At 36.3% G+C, this 18,031-nt stretch overlaps 1 protein-coding gene, 1 long non-coding RNA gene and 1 pseudogene across 2 annotated transcripts; 1 reads left to right on the forward strand and 2 right to left on the reverse strand.

The window, feature by feature from the left end:
* Window positions 1-1,301: 1,301 nt before the first annotated feature.
* LOC103512775 (neurocalcin homolog) lies at window positions 1,302-15,900 on the forward strand (the record flags this gene model as incomplete). Its single annotated transcript, XM_026826157.1, has 3 exons — window positions 1,302-1,424; window positions 14,634-14,822; window positions 15,327-15,900. Coding segments are annotated over 3 exons (507 nt in total), but the record flags the coding sequence as incomplete, so codon positions are not given.
* On the reverse strand, window positions 4,002-4,119 carry LOC113468894 (annotated as a pseudogene).
* LOC108252818 lies at window positions 6,549-7,977 on the reverse strand. Its single transcript, XR_001809598.2, has 2 exons — window positions 7,343-7,977; window positions 6,549-7,223 (listed from the first exon to the last, which is right to left on the reverse strand). It is a non-coding gene; the product is annotated as an uncharacterized LOC108252818 (long non-coding RNA).
* Window positions 15,901-18,031: the final 2,131 nt, after the last annotated feature.

Consider the following 18,031-nt stretch of genomic DNA (forward strand, 5'->3'; position numbering starts at 1 on the left):
CCCATCAGGAGGGTCCCGGTTTGAGTTTGGGAAATGTCAACAAAATCAAAATGATGAAAATACCTACATATTGTCAAAAAAGATTTCTTTTTTACTTTCCTTATCCTATAGGAAGGAAAGTAATGTAATCGGGTCAAATTTTCGATGGTCAGTTTTTAGTTTAGGGATTGAGAGAGAGAGAGAGAGAGCTCAAGGGAAATTACGCGTATATCGCGTAATGCATAAGAAAAGTACAAGGTAATAAATAATAATAACAATAATAAAAAGGAGAAGAAGAAGAAGAAGAAGGAAAAGGAGAAGAAGAAGAAGAAGAAGAAGGGGAAGAAGAAGAAGGGGAACATAAAACGTATAGAGAAATATAATAACATTTTTTTTTTTTTTAATTAAATAAAAAATAAATTACAGAAAAATATCCTTTCTTTATTCTTTTTCTCTCTTCCACTCTGATCCACTTTCTCTTTCTATATCTTTTGTGGTTGTTTTTCTGTCTCTCTCTTTCTCTCACACAGTCTCTCTCTTTCCCTCTCCCTCCTTTACTTAACGGCATCTTTTTTTTCCTTATCTCTAGTTCTTCTACCTTGTTATATCTTTCTCCTAACTCTTTCTTCTTCCTCTTCCTCTTCCTCTTCTTCTTTTTCTTCCTCTTCTTCTTCTTCTTCTTCCTCTTCTCCTTCTTCTACTTCTTCTTCTCCTTCTTCTTATTATTCTGCTTCTTATTCTTATTCTTCTTCTTCTTTTATTCCCTTTTTCTTCTCCTTCTCCTTCTTCTGCTTCTCCTTCTTCTTCTTTCTTCAACTCATAATATATTTTTTATTACATTATTTTTTCCTCCTCCACCCACGGAAATTTATTTGGATATTATTGATTTTTTTAAGTACTAAATAGAATAGACTATGTACATCTTGTTTATATTGCCAGCATAGTACTGAAAATTCCCTTTACTCTCGCAGTCTAAACAAGGTTTTATTTTGTATTGAAAAAAAGGCTCTATACTGCTCTGTAGTTCCCTGAATGTATAGTGACGAAAGTAGTCTCCGCGGTCTAGTGGACATCACACTAGGCTTGCATGCCGGACGTCGCGGGTTCGATTCCCGGCGGAGTCGAAGTTTTCTCGGCTCTGTTTTCTCGAAGTTTTCTCGGCGGCATTACCAATGGAAAAGATTATGGAAATTGATTGCAAAGAAAATTCACTTGGTAATCCTGTGATATCTACAGAAGTTTGTAGAAAGGCTACCCTTTACCGTGCTTAATATGTAGGTATGTATTCATGATTTGATTATTGTTTTATTGTTTGTCGAATTTCAGACGCGGAAATACAAGAATGGTACAAAGGTTTCCTCAAAGACTGTCCCACTGGTCACCTCAGCGTGGAAGAATTCAAAAAGATCTACGGAAACTTCTTCCCCTACGGAGACGCTTCTAAGGTAAAGTGTATTTATCAGTAGGCAGGGCTGGCAGGGTCGTATTTAAGGGAGGCACCCCCCCCCCCCCCTAAAGAAAAAAAGCTACTTACTCTTATTGACATTTGATCAATAGAGCCACAAAAAAGTCACTTTGTGCGATGGATGTTCATTGTTTGCCACTTCGACTTTTATGTATATTTGTATAAGTTACAGCCTTTTAACTCAATATTATTTAGACTATTTTAGCTTTGTCAGACTTTTGACTCAAGTTTATATCTTTTACAATAATGCTTCGAATAATCTCTAGAAGAGATGAGATAGGCATATTACTATCTTCCAAAGTTTAACGTGGTGTTTACTCTTCTACTTGTTACTTTGGTAAGTTGCAAAGAATGTCCTTAACTCCTTAAAAAAACGCCTTTAAATAAGTCAGAAGCCGAGGCGTGCACGCCCACCTTCAATAAACCTAACCGCACTGCGCGCTCGTTTAAAAAGAAACTGTAAAGAGTGAGTTACAAAAAAAGAACTACTCTTTTTAATGCACTATGTACCTACTCAGTGAATGAGTCAGATCCTAAAACATGAAACTGCCTATAAGGAGTTAGGATCTGACTCATTGACTGAGTAGTTCACTGAAAAGAGTAGTTCTTTCTACAACTCACTCACTCAGGAACCTAGCCTCGTAGAGTAATCAATGACAGCCTCATATGTGTTTCCTTGTTTACAGAGAGGCTGGACTCCGCGGCTCTAGGCCGAAGGGATTTGCATGTGTAGATCATGGGAAAACAGAACAGTAAACTCAAACCCGAAGTATTGGAAGATCTGAGACAGAACACAGAATTCACCGGTAAGTTTGATCATTATCATGGGAAAACAGAACAATTATGTTAACCCGTTTGTGTCCAATTGATGTATGAAAAATATTTGTTATAAGAATTCCAGGCAAATCAATTTCGTTCCTCGCTTTTTAGTCACTTTTTTGGTCTCACTCATTGCACCAAAAAAATTCGTAAAATTTTCCAAAATCCAAACATCAAACCTGGACACCAATGGGTTAACGGCAGATTTTTAATTACTTCTTTTATTTCTCTAATCAAACATTTTTAATTGTAAGTACTCTAAGGATTAATTAAAAATAAAAACCCGCAACAATCATGTCAATTTGAAATAAAAAAAATTGAAAAAAATAAGAATAATGAATCGAATCTAAATTGAAAAATGCTTGAAGCTTGATTCATTTCTCAAATGACGTCACGAAATCGAGAGAAGATGAATTGGAAAGTGGGGGATGAAGGATAGTTGAAAGCGGAGCACAAGGGAAAAGAAAAAGAGAAGATTGAGTACTTTGGAACACAAATAAAAATGGGGAAACCCTCTTAAATTCGTTAAAATATTAGAAAAAACTTTGATAGACATTTTATTTTAGGTGAAGGAAAAGGAAGATGGAAATTTTAAAGTGGAAAAGAAATCTTATTCTACAGATATGATTTTTACCTTTACTTTGGCACCCGACTTTTTCAGCTGTGAACACCAGTAAAGTGACTTAGAATGGTGAAAGTTTAAAAGAAAAAAGCTACTTACTCTTATTGACATTTGACCAATAGAGCCACAAAAAAGTCACTTTGCGCGATGGATGTTCATTGTTTGCCACTTCGACTTTTATGTATAAAAGTTACAGCCTTTTAACTCAATATTATTTAGACTATTTTAGCTTTGTCAGACTTTTGACTTAAGTTTATATCTTTTACAATAATGCTTCGAATAATCTCTAGAAGAGATGAGATAGGCATATTACTATCTTCCAAAGTTTAACGTGGTGTTCTTCCTCTTCTTCTTCTTCGTCTTCTTCTTCACCTTTCTCTCTCTTCCCTTTTCCCAATCACTTTGTCTATCATTAATTTCATCATTACCTAGTTATATTGTCCTTTTGACATTTCCTCTTTTATTAACTTTAAGTTTTTACTTTTTTTTATTACTTTCATATTTTTTTATATTTTTAGGTATGTTGTTCTTCTATTATTCTTGTTTTTGTAATATGTACACAAAATTATATCAACAAAGAGGTGCTCTATTAGACTGTTGGTATAATTGAACAACTTGTTCTAAGCTGACACTCTAAATAAAGCACTACTTATAATTATATACGTAGGAATTGACCTTTTATTAATAATTTTACCCAAATGCAACAGTTCTCTTTGAAAGGTCTTTCTATTACATAGGCAAAATCAGATTGCTTAATCCGAGGGTTAAATTTAAACCGAGTTTAAACTCTGGACCTGGACATTATCAAACACTTTATCTATCAGAAACGGACTATATTTGATGTAAAGGTGTGTAAAGAATGAGTGAGTTATTAAAAGAACTACTCTTTTCAGTGAACTACTCAGTCAGTGAGTCAGATCTTAAAACATGTAACTCGCTCTTCAACTCCCTTTAGGCAGGTATAGGGAGTTGGGATCTGACTCATTGAATGAGTAGTTCACTGAAAAGAGTAGTTCTTTTAACTCACTCACTCCTTACATATGTATCTCTAGTTTCACCGACTATTTGCCATATATCTACTTAATTTACTCACCCAGCCTGAGTGAGGCTGGGAAAAGCCAGCAGCATACGAGTGTCCTGAAGGTCACCCATCCGGATACTAACCACGCGCAACGTTGCTTCACTTCGGTGATCCTTCTGGAACTGGGGCATTCAACGTGCTATCGCCGCTGGCTTCAAAAGATTCACCCATAGGTACTTTGTTAAATAAATTTTATTTCTAGCGCATAGTAAGATGTGAGGTGATTTGAACTTTCAAATATTTTCGCATCAAATTGTCATTTGTATGACAGAAGTTATTTTTTACTCTTTTTATTTTTAGTAATATATATTTTTTGTTGTTGTTTATAATACTAATTTTCGAGTCATTTGATTGATTTTTTTTCTTTTTATCAAGATTGTTCAAGTTCGTTTTTTCAATATGTTTCTTTCTGATTCTAGATTTATTTTAAACTAGCAATTTTTATTGTATAGAATCGATTTGCTTTTGTTTTAAGGGAGAAAACATAAAAATGCTCATTGGTTTCTTCTTGAAATGAAATTGAAAGAGAGAAAAAATGTTCCTTTTAACGCCGGAAAAAAAATGTTTTTATTCGCTGTGGGAAAGCCTTTATAGGTTGTAGGTACTTTTCGGAAGAATAAATAGAAGAGAATTCAGCTCAGTGGAACATAATACGGGATGGACATGCTACGGCACAGAACCGTAAAGTCCAACGCAGGAGATGTCTCATTGTTAAAAAATGTATCATAAACGTACCTTTTCTCTTTCTTTTTCTGACAAGAAGGTCGATAAAAAAGAAATATAGAGAAAGTGAAAACTGATTTTTTAGATTTCTTAGAAGAAAAAAAAAATCGATGAAAATTTCATAGCAATTTGAGATTTTTTTTACACTCGGACATACAAAGTCCATCTTGGCTGTCATAGAGATAATGTAGAAATCAATGTAAATTTTAATTTTAACAAAACATAATTTTAATTTATTTCATTTTCTAAGTGACTAGAGGTTGAGCAAACGAGTAATTCTCATACGTCGGCTGGGGTTGAACCCGCGTTATCCTGTTTACCAGGCTGAGACTGAAAGGTCCCATTATGCCAACACGTTAATACTTCAAGTCCTGGCGTTACATATTTGTAACAACACTGTGAGTAAATAAGTTTTACGAACATTTAACACCCCAGGAGATAGAAAAAAAAACAAATTCGGGAAAAAAGTGATTAAATGAAAAACACCAATAATTTGGACAATTTTGTTAACATACATCGATAACTTGGAAAATTTCGTCAAGGTTTTTCAATGATTTTGACAATTTTGCGTCCAATTCCTAAACTTGTTATAATATCCCGATTGCTTCATTTCTAGTCACGACCTTTGATATTCTAAACAATGAATCTGCTTTTTTCTCTCTAGATGTGAAATGTTTAAAAAAAAAAAAAAAAAACTTTGCCAAATTTTTCGTTTTAAAATACCAACCCCCACCTTTATCTCTCTATTTCAACTCAATAATGTTCACATGTGAGGCCTATTCCACGAACCACTCCGCACTCCTGACTTTTCACTTCACTTTTTCGCGTGGAGTAAAAAGTGAGGAGTGCAGAGTCGTTCTTGGAACGGGCCCTTGGTTGTATGCTTTCATACACAGCGAGAAAATAATGTTTCTCTTAGCTTGAAATCAATGAATTTGTGAGGTTTTCTTGTTTTGCCTTATTCATTGCACTCCACCTGTTTTTGTAGTGCTTAGAATAAGTTATAGAGGCACATACGATTTACAGTGCTTTTATGAATAAGAAGATATAGAGGCACTAACACCCCATCTTCTTCAGTAAAATTCTCGCTCTCAAGTTAGACTGATACAAATTTTAACCCATTAGATGTTTGGGGAATTGATGCTTCAGTGCAGCTTGAGAGCCAGCATTTTGTTCATAAATATGGCCCCAACACGCACTCTGATTTTAGATAGGAGACTCGCCTAAATGTGGCTTATGAAAAGCCCCTGCAAAAATATCCCGTGTATGTTAAATGCAATACGCACTACACTGTGACATGTTTTGTTTCTTCTTGTAGAGAGATTTTTTTAACTTTCCCATAAATATATTCACAATATAACCATAACGATATTCCTAACAACACCATAGCCATATACCAATTTTGACTTTCTGCTTGTAAGCAGAAACCTCAATTATTTCAGCAATAGACATTTTTGCACTTAACAAACGTAATCCCGATAACGAAAAAAGCTTAGGTCTCTGCTCATACGCAGAAGCCTTAAATATCGTTTTCGTTATGGGGAACATTATTGTGGGTAGTGCAAAATCTCTATTATCGTAATTTTGCTCCATTCGTAAGTTCCTTCTAAACGCCAGAAAAGAAAAAAATAATAATAATAATAATAAATATTGGCTGTGGGAAAGTCTATACAGGTTGAACTTTTCGGAAGAATAAATAGAAGAGAATTCACCTCAGTGGAACATATAATACGGAATGGACATGCTACGGCACAGAACCGTAAAGTCCAACGCAGGAGATGTCTCATTGTTAAAAAATGTATCATAAACGTACCTTTTCTCTTTCTTTTTCTGACAAGAAGGTCGATTAAAAAAGAAATATAGAGAAAGTGAAAACTGATTTTTTAGATTTCTTAGAAGAAAAAAAAATCGATGAAAATTTCATAGCAATTTGAGATTTTTTTTACACTCGGACATACAAAGTCCATCTTGGCTGTCATAGAGATAATGTAGAAATCAACTAATGTAAATTTTAATTTTGACAAAACATAATTTTAATTTATTTCATTTTCCAAGTGACTAGAGGTTTAGCAAACGAGTAATTCTCATACGTCGGCTGGGGTTGAACCCGGGTCATCCTGTTTACCAGGCTGAGACTGAAAGGTCCCATTATGGCAACACGTTAATACTTCAAGTCCTGGCGTTACATATTTGTAAGAACACTGTGAGTAAACAAGTTTTACGAACATTTAACACCCCAGGAGATAGAAAAAAAACGAATTCGGGAAAAAAGTGATTAAATGAAAAACACCAATAATTTGGACAATTTTGTTAAAATACATCGATAACTTGGAAAATTTTGTCAAGGTTTTTCAATGGTTTTGACAATTTTGCGTCCAATTCCTAAACTTGTTATAACATCCCGATTGCTTCATTTCTAGTCACGACCTTTGATATTCTAAACAATGAATCTGCTTTTTTCTCTCTAGACGTGAAATGTTTTTTAAAAAAAAAAAACTTTGCCAAATTTTTCGTTTTAAAATACCTCCCCCCACCTTTATCTCTCTATTTCAACTCAATAATGTTCACATGTGAGGCCTATTCCACGAACCACTCCGCACTCCTGACTTTTCACTCTTTGCCAAATTTTTCGTTTTAAAATACCAACCCCCACCTTTATCTCTCTATTTCAACTCAATAATGTTCACATGTGAGGCCTATTCCACGAACCACTCCGCACTCCTGACTTTTCACTTCACGTGCAGACAGACATTCACAAGTGGTACGATGTTTTTTCGCGTGGAGTAAAAAGCGAGGAGTGCAGAGTCGTTCTTGGAACGCGCCCCTGGTTGTATGCTTTCATACACAGCGAGAAAATAATGTTTCCCTTAGCTTGAAATCAATGAATTTGTGAGGTTTTCTTGTTTTGCCTTATTTATTGCACTCCACCTGTTTTTGCAGTGCTTAATAAGTTATAGAGGCACATACGATTTACTGTGCTTTTATGAATAAGTTCTAGAGCCACATGAGATTTACAGTGCTTTTATGAATAAGTTTTAGAGGCACATGAGGTTTACTGTGCTTTTTTAAATAAGAAGATATAGAGGCGCTAACACCCCATCTTCTTCAGTAAAATTCTCGCTCTCAAGTCAGACTGATACAAATTTTAACCCATTAGATGTTTGGGGAATTGATGCTTCAGTGCAGCTTGAGAGCCAGCATTTTGTTCCCTAAGGCGGCTTTCACACTGAGGTAACACGTCGCAAGTCGCAAGATGCTTCGTAGCATGCATCTTCAAAGACCAGACCATTATTTCAAATGAAACCTTCCTCACTGAGGATACATGTTGCTACTTGAACCCTGGAAACAAGTAACAGTGTTACTTCAACACCAACGGTCTGGAGTTTTGTTAGTTGCTACTTGTGATTGTTTGTGGGAAAAATTATTTTTTGATACCTACGCAGTTCATTTTTATTGTCACATGTTGTTAGTTGTTACTCCAATGTGAAAGTTCATGTTTCTTTGAACAAGATTCAGGACGTAAGCGGTAGCATCTTGCGACTTGCTACTTGCGACGTGTTACCTCAGTGCGAAACACGCCTAACACGCACTCTGATTTTAGATAGGAGACTCGCCTAAATGTGGCTTATGAAAAGCCCCTGCAAAAATATCCCGTGTATGTTGAATGCAATACGCATTACGCTGTGACATGTTTTGTTTCTTCTTAAGTAGAGAATTTTTTTTAATTTTCCCATAAATATATTCACAATATAACCATAACGATATTTGTGACAGCACCATAACCATATACCAATTTTGACTTTCTGCTTGTAAGCAGAAACCACAATTATTTCATCAATAGACATTTTTGCACATAACGAACGTAATCCCGATAACGAAAAAAGCTTAGGTCTCTGCTCATGCGCAGAAGCCTTAAATATCGTTTTCGTTATGGGGAACATTATTGTGGGTAGTGCAAAATCTCTATTATCGTAATTTTGCTCCATTCGTGTAAGAACACCTTACACTTATCGACTATAGTTATGGTTATCGACTATAGTTATGGTTATCGAATATTTTATAGGAAAATTATCGTTATGGTTATCGATTATTTAATCGGAAAGTACTAAATCTCTCGAATGCAGACTCTAACTATAGTTATGGTTATCGAATATTTTATAGGAAAATTATCGTTATGGTTATCGATTATTTAATCGGAAAGTACTAAATCTCTCGAATATTTTAACCTTATCGGATTTTCTCGTTAACCCCGATGGATTAAAATTAGAGGAACGCAAAATTTACAATCTTTTTGGTCGATTTCAAACGTGTCAGCTAATCAGATTGCTCCAAGAGTTAAGCTCACATTGTGGTCCCGGCTAACTACAAATCATTGGCTTTTAGTCTGTCCAAAATGAGGTCACATTTACCTGGTCTATTGAAGTCCAGAAGAAAAAATAACTGCAGTAGTAGAAAGTAAAAAAATCTTGCGTTCCAACTAATTTTGCCTTGAGGTCTTTTATTTTTCGTTTTTCTTCGTAGAATTTTTTAGACGAACTTCTTTTCTTTGTGATCAAAATTTCGACTACCAACCTAATAAACAATACTATCTTCTACTTATTTTTAATTTATTTTTTACATGCGTGTTTCATTTACTTATTTTTATTTATCTTTCAAAGTTTACAGTGCCAGCCTAGTTAGCTTAGTTGGTAGTGCGTCTGCCTTGTAAGCACTAGGCCGCGGGTTCGATTCCCGCCCGGGGCGGATTTTATCATTTATTTATCTTTCAAAGTTTACAGTAGTTACGGGATGAGTTTTTTTATGATTACTATCAGTTCTAAAGTAGGTAAATCCGCACATATTTGTTCGAAATCGGGCGAATATCAAACCTTTGAAGCTAGCTTTGTATGGTGTCATTACTATTGAAGCTAGTCCTGCGCTTTACGTACGGCGTACGGACACACTTTACGTAGGCGATGGGAACATATTACTCCATATTATAACCATCTTCAGTTGTTAAAAGTGGAGGAACGAAGAAAACTTCTCACTCTCTTCCAAACCTACAAAATCCTCTCCACTCAATCACCTCCATATTTCTTCGAAAAGTACCGCTTCCGTTCTAATGTAAGTTTATATTGAGGATAAAATTCCATACCTCGGCTGGGATTGAACCCACGCCCTCCTGTTTACCAGGCGAGCGCCTTATTGAGGATAAAATTCCATACCTCGGCTGGGATTGAACCCACGCCCTCCTGTTTACCAGGCGAGCGCCTTGACCAAACCACCGAGGCTTAGTCTGGCTGGGGGAATTTGAACAGAGAGTGTAGACCTGTTTAATCTGGCTAAGGGACTAACAGATAAAATTCCATACCTCGGCTGGGATTGAACCCACGCCCTCCTGTTTACCAGGCGAGCGCCTTGACCACTACACCACCATGTAAGAGAAAGATTCACAAGAACCCATGAACTGTTCCTAGATCCACCAGCATTCAGAACGGAATCATATCACAATTCCTTCCTCATATCCTCTGTTACCCTCTGGAACTCTATCCCCTACTCCATCCTCCAATGTCGCTCTTTCTTTGCCTTTAAAACCTTATTGACTGAGGCAGTTGGCAATAAAACCATCCGACTCTAATCCCTATCTTCCCCTCCTAAGTTCCTTAACCATGCAGTGTGATTGTGTGAGTGACTGTTTTCATTATCTTCCCCATCATTGTTTTTACTTTCTATTTTTCTTCTTCTTCTTCTCCTCCTCCTCCTTCTCCCTCCTCTTCTTCTTCTTCTTCTTCGAAACAATGTAGGTATGTCCAGGTAGAACATTGTCATGAATGTCATACTCTAGATGATCTGATTTCTCAAAAGTTTTCTCAATAGGAAGAGTTTCAGTGGTAACAGAAAGTCTATACCTGTCGAATTCACTCACATCCCTGGGGGGTGTCCAGGTTATCTTGAACCCAGATATTGTGATAGAGTCCTTATCAATGATAACAACAGGTCTCAGGGGTAAGGTGTGGAGTACATTACTAGATAGAAGTGAAGGCTTGTTATCTTGATCAAATCTTTCCTCAGAAATCGTATAAGCTCTACCAGGCACCAGTCCTAGGGTTCGGTCTTCAGGCCCCAAATTTCCAAGGAAGTGAGTCGGTATCGGCAATTAGGGCTGGCGTCTTCCGTCGAAATCGGTACAGCATCTGAAGTGGTCCTAAGATTTTGCTGAAGAACACTTTACGCGCAAGATGACGGATCTGTTCCAAGGCTCAGAGCCTTAATCACACCCGGCGTTGTTCGTTGACCCCATTCAGGGCACTATAGTGTTATTTGTGTATATTCTACTTCCAACCAATCAGGACCTGAGCATGATTTTGCTGCAAAGTGTCCCATGCTTAAAGAAGAAAACTCCTGAGAGGATCCCATGTTTGCAGGTGTATTTGAAACTAATGGTATGGATCTCATATTTCTGCCATTATTAATTTTCATACCTTTTATGAATAAAGAAATAGTTTTGAAAAATCATTTCAGAAGTAATGCAAATTTCTGTGAAACAGTGAACAAAATGCCATGCTTCGTGTTAAAGTGATATTTTCATGTTTTGAAAAATATTGATATCTTGATTTTTTTTGCAAAGTGTCAAGGACTAACTCAATACCATCACGTGACGTGATTGGCTGTCCTGAACGAAATTACCTACAATATTATGGGAAAACTTTTAACTAAATGTTTCTGACTCCCTATGACTTCACGTGACGTGACTTGATGGTAGTGTGTTTACATTCACGTAGTTCTTTATGTATCTCGGAACCCCTTTTGCCTTCCTTCAAGGTTTTCGTACAGCCAGCCTAGTTAGGTTGGAGGGTAGCGTGTCTGCGCGTCTGCGTTGTAAGCGCAAGGTTATGGTTTCGATTTCCGCTAGAGGTTAAGTTTATCTCAAACAGATAAGGTTCGCACTCGGAACTGCTGGCTTTTTCCTATCCTGTCCTTCTCTGGATTTCGGATAGGTGTATTTGAAACTAATGGTATGGATCTCATATTTCTGCCATTATTAATTTTCATACCTTTTAGGAATAAAGAAATAGTTTTGAAAAATCATTTCAGAAGTAATGCAAATTTCTGTGAAACAGTGAACAAAATGCCAAGCTTCGTGTTAAAGTGATATTTTCATGTTTTGAAAAATATTGATATCTTGATTTTTTTCTTTCTTCTTCAAGGACTAGAATGATTTTTCAAAATGTTTCTCTCAGCTTTTAATGTCCAAATCTGTTTTTCCCATTGAAAGAAAATGGAAATGAAATAAAGATATCATGAGTTAAGAAAAAGCGTATTTGCAAACGAATGATATGATTATGGAATTAAAAAGAATAATAAAGAAATTCAGAAAAATTATGCCAGATAATGTTGAATTGAAATTTATTGACATTAAAAGCTGAACCAATCATCTATTTACTGTACTTATGTATTAGAGTTACGTATAAAGATTTTTAAAGATCGCACAAGAAAATACTTTTTCACCATTTTTATTTTCTAAAAAATATTTTTAGATTTCTGAAATAAAAACCAAAAATTTCAAAAAACTTTATTACTCACTGATGTAGTGTTTAGTCTTACTTATGTTAACGTTGTAACAGTTTCCTCCATTAAACAGTAGCCCACTGCTGCAGTAGAGGGGCTTTTCAGTCCAATTTAAACAGTATAAAAATGACCACTATAATTTCCATTTGCAGGCAATATACAAGATGGTGGGCACCGTCATGAAAATGCCAGAGGACGAATCCACGCCCGAGAAACGAACTGACAAGATCTTTCGCCAGATGGACAAAAACCAAGATGGCCGCCTTTCCCTTGAAGAGTTCATAGAGGGAGCGAAGAGCGATCCATCCATCGTGAGACTCCTACAGTGTGACCCTCAGAATCATTAGGGGAGCGGTGTTTCCTACAGGGGGTTTCAGTGATTACTGTGCCCGGATTCTCATTTTATCCGCACGTGTAAAATCCCTCGGTATATTTTTTTGTTCCGATTTGGCTTTTCTAGATAAATATATAAATTTCAGAGGCACTCCATTGCAAACCAGAGAAGAAATGTCGCCTTTGTAGAGGATTCGTGTGCCTCAAATAGCCTCCCTCAATGAAATATTTGTGTTGTACGAGAACATGTTTGATTCATAATTTATTTATGACATGTTTTGTGATTCATTACTGTAAAAATGATGTCATAAGTCTTACCTATGTTAACCCGTTTGTGTCCAATTGATGTATGAAATATTTCTTCTTATAAGAATTCCAGGCAAATCAATTTCGTTCCTCGCTTTTTAGTCACTTTTTTGGTCTCACTCATTGCACCAAAAAATTTCGTAAAATTTTCCAAAATCCAAACATCAAACCTGGACACCAATGGGTTAACGGCAGATTTTTAATTACTTCTTTTATTTCTCTAATCAAACATTTTTAATTGTAAGTACTCTAAGGATTAATTAAAAATAAAAACCCGCAACAATCATGTCAATTTGAAATAAAAAAAATTGAAAAAAATAAGAATAATGAATCGAATCTAAATTGAAAAATGCTTGAAGCTTGATTCATTTCTCAAATGACGTCACGAAATCGAGAGAAGATGAATTGGAAAGTGGGGGATGAAGGATAGTTGAAAGCGGAGCACAAGGGAAAAGAAAAAGAGAAGATTGAGTACTTTGGAACACAAATAAAAATGGGGAAACCCTCTTAAATTCGTTAAAATATTAGAAAAAACTTTGATAGACATTTTAGGTGAAGGAAAAGGAAGATGGAAATTTTAAAGTGGAAAAGAAATCTTATTCTACAGATATGATTTTTACCTTTACTTTGGCACCCGACTTTTTCAGCTGTGAACACCAGTAAAGTGACTTAGAATGGTGAAAGTTTAAAAGAAAAAAGCTACTTACTCTGGGGTTCGAGTCCCGGTAGCAACATAGAAATGAGTAGCGTCATTTCGAGGTGGACATTTATGGTCTTCCTCTGACTAAATCATTTCATGTCGGTCCTGGGATTCGAACCGCAGTGCCCTAGGTTATGAATCCCATGCCTTAACAACTGCCATTCTCGGACTCTTGTTATACGATAGTATCAACCTGTTCCACATATAGTTAGCGATTAGTGACTGTCAAGGATTAAGTATTAGGTCATATTGCTCAAATAAACAAAAGTGAACAAGTACGGATTATGCAGTACCTACTTATCATATGTGACGTTTTGTTTGGGGCCTCTATAATTGGTTTTAAATGTAGGTATTATTTTCCTTCTAGTAGCTAGAAACTGGATAGTATGAAGTATTCCTTCTGGTAGCTACGAAGTTACGTTGGCTTGTTTGGCCTGTCCCCTCATTCATCATTCATATCGTGAGCTAAGAATCCTTGAACAAACTTTGCATAATCATACGTATACGAGCCAAGTTTTCTTCTATGCATGGTTAGGCCAGCCACTCACTATCAGGTAGACCTGACAGGCGGACCTTTTCAGCCGTACCTGTCAGGTCTACCTGATGGTGAGTGGCTGGCCTTACAAACAAAAAATCTTCAGTCTTACGATTGATTATACACTACGCCAAGCAATTAGAGGAACGCTGTCATTTCTTTCGTTTTTCTTTGCATAATGGGACCTAGGATTATCAGTGTGACTTGGTATTTTTTCCATAACATACATGATTTTCGTACATTTTGGGCAGGTACTTTTCAAATAAAACAAACGAAAAATAAAAATCAAACAAAACAAACAAAAAACAAATAATAATGAAAACGGTAAGAATAATGTTAATACATAGGATGTCTAATATAAACCTAACAAATAAAAAATTGTCAAGATTCAAGCAGAGCAAAGGGAACGGAAGAAAACTTGAAAATGGCAGCGTTTCTCTAATGAGTCTAATTGCTTGGCCCAGCTGAACTAATGAAAACGTTTGATATCTCCTAACACCGTTTTTCTCACCGTTTCCACAGTTCGCCGAGCATGTGTTCCGAACGTTCGACGCGAACGGGGACGGCACCATCGACTTCCGAGAGTTCCTATGTGCCCTCTCCGTGACGTCCCGGGGTAAACTGGAGCAGAAGTTACGCTGGGCCTTCTCCATGTATGATCTAGATGGGAACGGCTATATCTCGCGGAACGAAATGCTTGAGATTGTACAAGTAAGTTTAAAAGGTAGAAGCTCGCTACCATCACGTGGCGTGATTGGCTGTCCTGAACGAAATTACCTACAATATTCTGGAAAAACTTTTAACTAAATGTTTCTGACTCCCTATGACTTCACGTGACGTTACTTGATGGTAGTGTGTTTTTACATTCACGTAGTTCTTTATTTATCTCGGAACCGCTTTTGCCTTCCTTCAAGGTTTTCGTACAGCCAGCCTAGTTAGCTTGGAGGGTAGCGTGTCTGCGTGTCTGCGTTGTAAGCGCTAGGTTATGGTTTCGATTTCCGCTAGGGGTTAACTTTATCTCAAACAGATAAGGTTCGCACTCGGAACTGCTGGCTTTTTCCTATCCTGTCCTTCTCTGGATTTCGGAACGATTAGACTTTAAGACCTCTATTGTAACAGTTTCCTCCAGTAAACAGTAGCCTACTGCTGCAGTAGAGGGGCTTTTCAGTCCAATTTAAACAGTATAAAAATGACCACTATAATTTCCATTTGCAGGCAATATACAAGATGGTGGGCACCGTCATGAAAATGCCAGAGGACGAATCCACGCCCGAGAAACGAACTGACAAGATCTTTCGCCAGATGGACAAAAACCAAGATGGCCGCCTTTCCCTTGAAGAGTTCATAGAGGGAGCGAAGAGCGATCCATCCATCGTGAGACTCCTACAGTGTGACCCTCAGAATCATTAGGGGAGCGGTGTTTCCTACAGGGGGTTTCAGTGATTACTGTGCCCGGATTCTCATTTTATCCGCACGTGTAAAATCCCTCGGTATATTTTTTTGTTCCGATTTGGCTTTTCTAGATAAATATATAAATTTCAGAGGCACTCCATTGCAAACCAGAGAAGAAATGTCGCCTTTGTAGAGGATTCGTGTGCCTCAAATAGCCTCCCTCAATGAAATATTTGTGTTGTACGAGAACATGTTTGATTAATAATTTATTTGTTTTGTGATTCATTACTGTAAAAATGATGTCATACTGTAGATACGACTTGTTATGAAATAAGAATCCTAACCAGCCTCAATACTTGAAATTATCAAAGATTCACGTCCTCATGACAATGAAAAATCCTCGAATACATAATATATCAATATTATTGATAAAATATCACTTTATCTTTTCCTGAAAAGATTGAGTCAAAATATGTAAGTGATATGTAGAAGATACTCGTAGATTTCTTTTGTGATATGAATCTCTGTTCTATCTAGAAAAGCCCAAATTTCGAACAAGGATTATCCCAATCTCCTATTTTAATTCACCTCGCCTTCCTCATATCCTCTGGTACCCTCTGGAACTCTATCCCCTACTCCACCCTCCAATGTCACTCTTTCTTTGCATTTAAAACCTTGTTGACTGAGGCAGTTGGCAATAAAACCATCCGACTCTAATCCCCCATCTTCCCCTCCTGTCAATACCTCCTAAGTTCCTTAACCGTGGAGTGTGAATGTGTGAGTGACTGTTTTCATTATCATTCCCATCATCATTTTTATTCTTCTTCTTCTTCCTCTTCTTCTTCTTCTTCTTCACCTTTCTCTCTCTTCCCTTTTCCCGATCACTTTGTCTATCATTAATTTCATCATTACCTAGTTATATTGTCCTTTTAACATTTCCTCTTTTAATAACTTTTAGTTTTTACTTTTTTTTTATTACTTTCATATTTTTTTTATATTTTTAGGTATGTTGTTATTCTATTATTCTTATTTTTGTAATATGTACACAAAATTATATCAACAAAGAGGTGCTCTATTAAACTGTTGGTATAATGGAACAACTTGTTCTAAGCTGACAGTCTAAATTACTTATAATTATATACGTAGGAATTGACCTTTTATTAATAATTTTACCCAAATGCAACAGTTCTCTTTGAAAGGTCTTTCTATTACATGCAAAAACTTCAAAGACATACTACGTGAGGGGGCATGCTATATCACGGGCACAGTGAAACAGTCCAATAGATATGTCCAAGATTTCTAGCAAAAAATAGAAAGTAAAAAAGTGACGAAACACATTCAACTGCAAATGGAAACTGGAAAAGGGTAACTTCATTAAAGTATCACGACCAGTCTACTTAGCTTGGAGGGTGTCGCGGGTTCGATTCCCGCTCCGGGGCGGATTTTATCCTGAACGGATAAGGTTCATTCTCGACACGGCTGACTTTCTCCTATCCTGTCTTCCTTCTTTCTTCGATTTAGAGACGATAAGACCTTAGCAATTACAGTTCCCTCTATCAAACCTCTTTCATAACGACTTGTTATGAAATAAGAATCCTAACCAGCCTCAACTTAAAATTATCAAAGATTCACGTCCTCATGACAATGAAAAATCCTCGAATACATATTGATAAAATATCACTTTATCTTTTTCTGAATACTGTAGATACGACTTGTTATGAAATAAGAATCCTAACCAGCTTCAATACTTAAAATTATCAAAGATTCACGTCCTCATGACAATGAAAAATCCTCGAATACATATTGATAAAATATCACTTTATCTTTTTCTGAAAAGATGGAGTCAAAATATGTGAGTGATGTAGAAGACACTCGTAGACTTCTTTTGTGATATGAATCTCTGTTCTATCTAGAAAAGCCCAAATTTCGAACAAGGATTATCCCAATCTCCTATTTTAATTCACCTCGCGAATCTTGTTATTTATTTCCCCAAGAGAGAGAAACAAAAAAAAAAAAAACAAACAAACAAATAGGTAAAAAAATAAGAAACAATAAATAAAAACCGAACATTCGGACTAAATTTCATGTGTATTTTGAGCCCTAATAGAATGCGTGGTTCGAAAATGATATCCCCACGCTTCTAGGACTCAAAATCATTTCTGTTCATACAATTGGGTCCTCTTTTTCAACGGGAATCCCCATACATACAAAGTTCCTTAAGAAATCGCACACACCAATGCTAGTACACATCCATCACATCACAAGACTTTTTGTTATTTTAATAAGACAAAAATTTTAACGATTGACGCTAAGATTTTTATCACGTCATAGATTTATGAGTGGGTCCATGAAATGAATTTAAACTCCGTTTAAGTTAAACAAGACAAAAATTTCAACCATTGATTTTAACGATTGACGCTAAGATTTTTATCACGTCATAGATTTATGAGTGGGTCCATGAAATGAATTTAAACTCCGTTTAAGTTAAACTCTTGAATCAGGCAAAATCAGATTGCTCAATCCGAGGG

The sequence above is a fragment of the Diaphorina citri genome, unplaced genomic scaffold, assembly GCF_000475195.1.
Source record: "Diaphorina citri unplaced genomic scaffold, Diaci psyllid genome assembly version 1.1 scaffold882, whole genome shotgun sequence".
NCBI lineage: Eukaryota > Metazoa > Arthropoda > Insecta > Hemiptera > Psyllidae > Diaphorina > Diaphorina citri.